This window comes from Dermacentor variabilis, chromosome 4 (genome assembly GCF_050947875.1).
Source record: "Dermacentor variabilis isolate Ectoservices chromosome 4, ASM5094787v1, whole genome shotgun sequence".
NCBI classification, from domain to species: domain Eukaryota; kingdom Metazoa; phylum Arthropoda; class Arachnida; order Ixodida; family Ixodidae; genus Dermacentor; species Dermacentor variabilis.
Genome location: NC_134571.1, coordinates 57,219,194 through 57,228,426, shown reverse-complemented (window position 1 = coordinate 57,228,426; position 9,233 = coordinate 57,219,194). Strand labels below are relative to the sequence as shown.

General features: G+C 46.4%; 1 protein-coding gene across 1 annotated transcript in view; it reads right to left on the bottom strand.

Moving 5' to 3' along the window:
* The window catches only part of LOC142579195 (gamma-aminobutyric acid receptor subunit alpha-6-like), a 60,096-nt gene that overhangs the window by 28,843 nt on the left and 22,020 nt on the right, over nucleotides 1-9,233 (bottom strand). Inside the window, exon 2 of the mRNA XM_075689171.1 lies at nucleotides 7,363-7,475. Coding sequence (XP_075545286.1) covers nucleotides 7,363-7,475 — 113 coding nt within the window. The remainder of the gene's footprint in view (nucleotides 1-7,362; nucleotides 7,476-9,233) is intronic.

Below are 9,233 nucleotides of genomic sequence, written 5' to 3'. Positions count from 1 at the left end.
AATAGTATTCTTCAAGGTAATTCGCTAGGTTAAAGTTAACTGATCCTGTAAAGATTGATTGCAGGATCTGTCCCTATCATCCCATCAGTTCTGTCGATAACATCAGCCGTGACTCCCAAGCCACCTGCTACAACTGTGTTGTGCACGCGCCTTACTTTGTGCGCGTCTCACTTTCTCGCCCCTTTCGCACTCGTTCTTTCTTTATCCTCCTACACACACCTCCCCCCTCTCTGCAGGGTAGCTAACCAGAACTACCTCTGATTTAGCTCTCCGAGACCTTTTCCTACGGTCTCTCTCTTTCTCTCTCTCTCTTTCTCTCTCTCTCTCTCTCTCTCTCTCTCTGGAGCATCCATGAACTAATAGTCGGCAAGAAGCAAACCGCCTAGTGCAGGGACAAAGTACCTATAATACGACGATTGCGTAAAACAGGAAGAAAAGAATACACGCGAACGCCTGACGCTCAAAGTACTCTTTTACCTTCTTGGTATGGCCGCGGGATCATCTGTACACGAGGCCGAGAACGTTTTACTAGGCTTTCTCCGTGTTTTTGACCTGACCTGGGTTTCTTTAGAGCTCCGTGCAATCGTGCGGCTTGTCTGTGTGGGCCAGATAAGAAAAAAGGAAGTTTCCGCTAAACTTGGCCGTCTTTTGTTACCTCCTTTTAGCGCTTCCGCGGAATCACAGGAAAAATAACAGCAGTTCCAAGCAAGACGTAGTTTGCACATGCTAGTTTTCCGTAAACTTAGGCGAAATCGAACGACTTATAATACCGAGGACCAAGCACCACGGAGCATGCGGCTCTTGTTTTTACGATTCATGTACTGCACAATTTTGTAGAGAATCTTGTTGAAAGGACTGCTTCGAATCTTGGTTAAAAATCCGGCTATAGGGGTACTTCATTAAATAAAGATTCACTGATCTTAGCGCATGCGTCTGCCTAATGTACTTTTCGGCGGAAATGCACGTTTCGAAGGCATGACAAATGCATTAGAGCACGTGGATGGGAATTGTGAGCGGTCAGATGAAAATTTCCACCATGATTCTAGTCTCTTCTGTATATAAGCACGAGGTTACGTGGAAACGTTGAAGAGATTCAAGCAATTAGAATATTAGGATATTTGTTATCAGATGGACTAGAGGAACGCCAATAAAACTGTTTAGGGACACTGCTTACTGGATCAAATGTTAACGATGGTAACGTTGTACGCTCATCGCTCTAGGTTTAAGTTTCTTCAACGAGAACGCATGAAGGAAATAATCATCCGAAGATTAATACTCTGCGGTGAACTCTTTTGAGCTCGACTGGTGCATGCATTGACTCTCTGCCCACATATCGCTTTCTAGCCTTCATCGCTGCCCCTTCTTTCTTCCCTGATGAGCGCATTTCTTGTGAACCTCTCTGCTTTCACATGTCTGTTTCTCCGTTCAATAGTTCGATGAGTCCGAGAGGTATTAGAAAAGTATGAAAAGGGGAAGCGCAGAAGGTATCACATAGATCCTTCTCAGAACGGCGATCGCAAAGGTACCCTGAAGCTTTGAAGACATTCAAGCAATTAGGGTTTTTCTGCTGTCAGATTGTCAGGAAGGAGCGCCAAATAATGTCGTCAGAGACATCACTTGCGGGATCAAGAATGAATGAGGGTCATGTTGTAAGCCGATTCCTTTGGGCTTATCAGCTGCCTCAACGAGAGACGATGGAGCAGATTATGCGACAAGCTCTACGGCAACGGTGCAGGACTGTTTCTAAGAGACCGCGCGCGCGCGCGTGTGAGTCGGCGGGGAAACAAATCGCCAGGAGCCGGATGTGGGCAAGGAACAAAGACGACAGAGACGGCTGGGAATGTCGCCGGGCGTGCGGGACGAATTTAGCCGGGCCCTGTCTTTTTCGACACGGTAATTTAGGTGCTTTGTGGGCCAAGGGAGCTTAAATAAAGGAACCGCGCTTGGCTCGCGTGCAGCTACTTGTTGAGCACCCGCAATCGCACGGCGCGGCCGTTTTAGAGCAGGCACCCACACGGGTCTCCCGGCCGCCCGCTCAGCCTGGTAGGCGAAGCAGCACTTAATCGATGAGTACATTTAACCCACACGCAAAGGGCCAATGCGGAGTGGTCTTCGTTTACTTTACTCACTGATCGTCACGCCACATCATAAAGCTCTAACTAACTAACTAACTAACTAACTAACTAACTAACTAACTAACTAACTAACTAACTAACTAACTAACTAACTAACTAACTGACTGACTGACTGACTGACTAATTAACTAAACTAAATAATTAGATAGCCAACTAACTAATTGACTAACTAACTAACTAACTAACTAACTAACTAACTAACTAACTAACTAACTAACTAACTAACTAACTAACTAACTAACTAACTAACTAACTAACTAACTAACTAACTGAATGATTAAATAACGAAGCCAAGAGCCAATGAAGCTGAGAAAAGCATAGAAGAAATTAGGACCTGTACTATGAACGATTACCTTCCAACGATTTTATTTATTTCTTTTCGTGCACCTTTTACGACTGACCGATCATTGTGGTGACGTAGGCGTTGCACTTTGGACCACCGACAATGAGCCAGAAAGAAAAGAATTGGAATAGAATCGTCAGATTATTCGAGCCCTGCTTTGACTGTATGGGAGCATTGATCGTCAAGTGTTAACGTTCACCAACCAGCACACGCTTCACTGCTGTTGTGGCGTCCTTTAACTGAAGTCTATATTGAAACAAGAAATATGAGTTTAATTTACGATAACCTTGATATCATTACTAACAGAAAAGGAAAAATGAAATTGGAAGAAAAAATTGTCAGCTTCGCCTGGAAGGGCCAAGCACAGACTGCGATAGCAAGGTTTAGCTTTGCGCTTGAACTTCTCGGACGTTGTCCTGACTATACGCGGGTCAGATTAACGCGGCGTACACGGATGCGCCAAAATTACGGCCACCATTAAAGGTTTTAACGCGCCATGTAAAGCCTGTAATGACATAGCACAGGTGCCACTGCGCCGCCCGTAAAGAGCCACGCCAATATAGTTACACCACTTTCAGGTTTGAGCGCCGATATTGTTTTGCACTTTCAATATTAGGCTGAGAAGATTTAAGATAAAAAAGGCATGTGCTGTGAATGTTATATTTCACATTTCATTAAATTTGTTTGTGGGCTGCCATTCTCAGAATTCTGATGAATAATTTATTTAAGAACGTAAAACCTGGTAAGAGCGACTTTAGTGATTGAATAGTGTAGCGATATAACCTGCATATATCGCGGGGATGTGCCTATAGCATGTATAATACCTAAATATTTGTGGAACCTCACAGTGATGACGCCGCCGAAAATTCGCTTGAAGTGTCCGTGAAATTTCCATCGCAATGAAATAATTTTTGCCGTGGTGGGAGCCTAATTCACAAACAGTCTTGACTCGTGCGGTAGTCTGCTTTTGAAACCACGGCAATGGCTCTGGTCATCCGTCCTCATTCTTCGGTGCTTACGTACATGCATATCCACTTAGCTCATTGAAGTATTAGCCCGGGGCCCTCGTGGCCATGATGGCGGGTGCCAACACCCGTTAGATCGAACCTTATGCGTCACGTGGCACGTGATTATAGGAGCTCATACAATTGGCCAATAAACCTTTATATGCTGTCTCCAAGTGTCATGGCTGCCAGAGCAACGCACGCTTGATGTGGAGGTTGTGGGTTTGACTGTTACTGACCACAAAGTTGTCTTTTCTTCTACTTTTATTTCCCGCTTGCTTTATAAAGGTTATGAAGTATATAGCAAATTGAAGCCTCATCCTAATTGTACACTTCAACAAAAGCGGCTATTTCCCCTATGATTTTCTTAGTTTCATTATGTGTCGACTTCTCATGGTTGATAATAAAAATTGAGCACCTCGATTCTGTGTATTGCCCTCACATGAAAGGACGACAAACTAAAACATAAAAAGACGACGAAGTTCACATCAAAGGATGGGAAACTCTATGATAATTGGAAGCAACGTTTTAACCTGGTGAGAAAAATAGCAAGGATGACGAATGACCGAAGAGTCAGAAAAGCTGGGATCAGTAGTCAGTGCTACTCTTATGTGCACTTGTTTAGAGCACTGTGGTTACTATGCACCGCTAATGTAACTGTGCTTTCTGTCTTTACTTATTCTCACCGAATCCGTGCATTGCGGCCAATGGTACGGCTCGACTGTCAGCCAATCACCAACGAGAGCAGCCTTAGTCATTCTTCTTTCTTCATACATGGCTGTTAAAAAAAAGAGGGGGGGGATATAGTCTCTCGGATCCCCGAATTCTCTCAGCTGCAGCATAGGGTGCTTGTTTCCCAGAATGGAGGACGGCTCGCTCATTGCGCACCACTGAGCCTTCCGTGAGGCTTGCATTCACTCGGCGTCAGGCAGAAGCCGACCAGCCGCGCACTGTAGAGAAGGCACTCCTTGTGGTTCTTTTGTTCTGGTTGGTTGACACGCCTCAAAGGCTTCACTGCGCTGCTCGGATTTGGTGAGACTGTTACAGACGCCACTGTATCTCCAACATCTCCGCCCAGGAGAGGTTTCTCCTGGAGTTCCTCAGCAGCGGCGGTGTGCAGCAGCAGCCGTAAAGCACCACCTCAGGTGGGAGAGGGGGGGAGGCAGTCCAGTCCGTCGCGGCGGGGGCGCAGAGCCCCCGGTGTCCACAGCGCAGCGAGAGACGGCGCCCATGGCACCGGATTCAGAGCGTGACTTGGAGGCCATGGCGACAGCGGTCACGTCGCGCTCGGGCTACGCGCCACTGGGCCCCGAAAAACAACGCCGCCAAAGCTCGCGCCTCGGACGCAGCGCGGATTTCTCTTGTTTTTAACGCGCAATCGGCCACCGACGCCGCCAAGCGTATGCGTGATGACCGTCAACTTGATGACATTTTGTTCTTTTCTTCCGCGGCAACGAGAGGAAATCAAAAGGGCGCCATAAAAAGAAAAAGAAGAAAGAGAAAGTAGCAAATTAACCGCGCTGAGACGTGTATTAAGCTTTGCGAAAACAGCTGGTTAGGTAAAGGCCAGCACTGGCGGCAATGCATACATTTTCAATGCTGACTTTCGGTTCTTTCGGCCTTGGTGTTCTATTTAGAAGGACGTGCACAACAGTAATGCAAGCGTAACAGAATTCTTCCTTAATCATCCAGCGCTACGTGAGAGTCTGCGAAAAACGCTGCCGGCACTGCTTGGCGTCCAGCAATGCTGCAACCGCGTTGAGGTATACATGATGCGTGACAGGCACTGTTTTCTTTTTTCTTTTTGTTTTTGTTGCAAGAAACTTTTTGTAGACATGTAATCTACAACTACCGTGGAGTGCAGTGTGACAGGCGCGCCATCGTTGTTATAGAAAATATTGGTCGCACCACCGGTGGTGGTGGAAAACATTTAATGGCCATACATACAAGAGAGAGTTGGGGAAGGCCTTATTGGTCGCACCATCGGTGGTGGTGGCGATGGAAAAGATTTAATGGCCACATATACAAGAGAGAGTTGGGACAGGCCTTAAGGGTCAACCCCTAACAAAGTCTAGGTGGGGAGGAGGTCCCTAGTCCGGGACTCCTGTGGCTTCTGCGGCGGTCCGGGCCCTAAGCCTCGAGAGCTCTTTGGCTCTCTATGGTAGAGCAGCGGAGCAGGATGGTGTCGACGGGGCTAGCAGCTGAACTTCGGGGCGAAAATAAAGTAAACTAAAATAAGCTACGGTGCGTCGTTTAGGCCGTGGGACAGTAGCTATCATGCGGACTTACCATCGAGCAACAGGCTGACTTTATTCTGTTCACCGGGGTTGTTTACAAGGACAGACCAATGTATAATCGGAGCTCTCCACTTGAACCATTGACACAGGCCGGCCCTACGAACCATTCTAGCGAGTGCAAACACACATTCTCCGCAGGAATACACACGCGCCCCGATCGTCGCCTTTATAGAATTTCCTCGGTGGAGGAAACCTCATGCCGAATGCTTCCTGTTTGAACGCGTATTGCATAAACTCTGTGCCACACTGGCTTGAAGTCATACGCTACACAACATCTTGACGTGTCCAAAGTATCTGGTTCTTGCACCTTCAATGCAAGCTCATCAATTTGGCAAATTCTGTAAGGGTAAGCAACGCGGCATGGTACGGAAGTGACAGCAGTCATTTACTCCACCGATTACACGACGCTGTACTATTAATTATTTCTTATCTAGAATGCTAAGTGGCAATATAAAGGACTGTAAACAAAAGAAACACACACACACACACACACACACACACACACACACACACACACACACACACACACACACACACACACACACACACACACACACACACACACACACACACACACACACACACACACACACACACACACACACACACACACACACACACACACACACACACACACACACACACACACACACACACACACACACACACACACACACGCACGCACGCACGCAGACACACAACGTGTCTTCACGTTATTTATGAATGACATGCTTGCATTGGTGGAACCATTCGAAGATACGCATCTGTATACGATGCTATACAGCTTGGTAAATAGATACAGAGCCATGGAAGCATTATGCGACGCTCTACAGAAGGACATATGCAATGAGAGAATTTATCATGAGAAGGGTTGGAAATAGGGGAGCAAGCCATGCAAGCGCCCTGCCTTTTATTCTCCTTCAGCGACACTTCAACGCATTCTACATGCACGATACCTAAGCGCTGTGCAGATACCTAGCGCTGCCAGAGCAAAACGACGCATAACCGCCGAGCACCGCTCGAGCTGTCAACTACACGGCTCCAAAGTGCCGGGGTCAATTCCTGAGTCAGCGCACTTTGGGCTGATTGGCCGATTCCGAATTTGTACAATACCGAGACGACCCGTGGCGTTTTTGTTGCCTAATATGATTTATAGTAATATCGCATGTTATGATCTCTTTCACTGTTGTTTCGCATAATTTCTGCTTGCCTGATTAATATGCTTATTTCTACTCTGTAAGCGTTAAGCGTTTTAAATACCTTAGCCCACTGGGTGCTGAAAAAAAAACCTGTCCTTTTTAATTGGCACAAGAGTCAATCCCGGAGTCAGTACAATATGTGTCATCCGCTCGCGCCAAACGTCGCCTCTATGGGCTCTGCCAGTATGATGCATTTCCTCTGAGATAACGCGTAACGCAGAAATGGTTTAAATGCAGTCGAGTTTTCTTCGAGTGCCTCGTGCTTCCCAGCGTTATAACCGACGCCCGTGAAACCTTAGAGAGGGCCGGCGGTCTCGAGTTGAAAAAACGGGTCCCCGTCGGCGCTAGCCTATAAACGCACGCTCACCGCGCTCGGATACGGACCTCCGAATCCTGGTCTGAATTGGCGGTTGTAGTTCTTCTCCGAGAGCAGGCTATCCAGGAGGCTGCTGGTGTTGGCCATGATGCCTCGAGCCGAGCGGCTGCCTTCGGCCTGTCTGCGAGAAAGAGAGAAAGGGAAACGTGTACCCCTGGTAGCCGTTTTAAAGCACTCGGCAATCTTAGCGCGAATAGAGAATGCTTGCGTGCAACGCCATTAGAGCGCAGATTCATATTTCATGAGGAAGCCTCCACATTCAATTCTACAACTGTTCTGAACCGCTATCAAGTCAAGACGACTGACTAAACCGTAGGTAATGTGTTTGTTACAGGCACAAGGAGAATACTGTTTAACAGTAGCGGCGGGAGGGACCAACTCAAACCCTCACTATAAACGAAAGGCCTGTCGCGACATATAGAGCTTCAACCACGATAATAGACCATAATTCCCACTGGAAAGTCGTGCAGGCGTATAAGCACTTGACCCAAAGCATTAAGAAAATGCCGCTGCTTGTTCTTTTTAGGCATACTTGTAGCAATCTAACATTTCCGTTTTGCAAGCAGGTCTCAACGCGAAGCGCTACCACTTACTTATAAGCGTAATCATTATATGAGCGCAAATATATGCCTTACAACTGTACAATGAAATTCACGATCTACTGCGATGCGTAATTACATAAGTGCAATCAGCCCGCATGTTTTATTTTGCGCCTCCCTTCGTGACCTTTCCAGATCTGTGCACGATAAGGTATCTGTAGGAATTTCTCGTGAAACAAGAAACAAGCCAGGATGCTGCCATATACGCGTTGTGCGTGTAAGGCGACGGGTTGGCTCGGTGACTTACGCTATCGTAGAGCGTGACACGGACATGCGAAACCTTGCCAGTGATACTCGCATCCCGTTAATTGTTCTCTTCTTTCGTAGCACGGGTGAGTATTTTTGTCATCGCATCGGTTGCCACTAATTTTTCTTAGCTCTTTTTTTAGATAACGTGAACTAACTATGCGACTGTAATACGTGTTTAGTTATTCATGCGTCTTTACTTTTTTTTTCTTACAATCGTTACTTCTTTTTCCTTTTGTTCCCCCTTTCTTCTTGCCTCTACGCACAGTAGCGGATTATAACACAGCAATTCAGGCAGACCTCACAACGTTTATGTTATGACAAATCTCTCTGACTCTTGGCTTAACTTTGCATTAGTTTAACTTTGGAAGCTATTCAGCATCGGGCATTGAAGCATTTCAGAACCTTAAGTTCGTTTTCTCCCGATTAGGTAAACATTCGAAATGTGTAAAACTTTATTACGTTACAACTATTGGTTCTCCAAGTGCACTTAGGAGTTCGAATGAGCTGTCCGCACTTAACATTCATGACACGCAGGAATCGGCGTTGAGTAAGCTTGGCTACCCAAAATAAGTGTGCGTGCGTATGATTACTATTCGGATATTTGACGATCCCTTTCATTAATGGTGAGTGTGAAACATGGCCAGAACGCTTTCTTTTTCTTTTTTCGAAAGCGCCTACACAGAAAAAGCAGAAGAAAGTAAAAAAAAAGGTGATATAAATCAAGTGAAGGGAAATGGCCATTGTAAGGAGCGGTCTGGAAGTTCAGCGACTGTTATACTAGCCGAAGTTCAAGGGCACAAGGCAGAGCGAGCGAGAGGCGATGATGACGAAACTGAAAGAGGGGAGTGGAAGAAAAAACAAACTAACCCGGACTATAGATACAACGATGTTCACATAGCTGCTGGCGAGAGCGCCGGGGAGAAACAAATAACGGCGGTAAGTGGCATCTTCCATTTCTTCAAAAAAACACAGCGAGAATAGATCACTAGGTTAAGAACACTTAGAGTCGACGTCTTTACGCGCCCGACTCT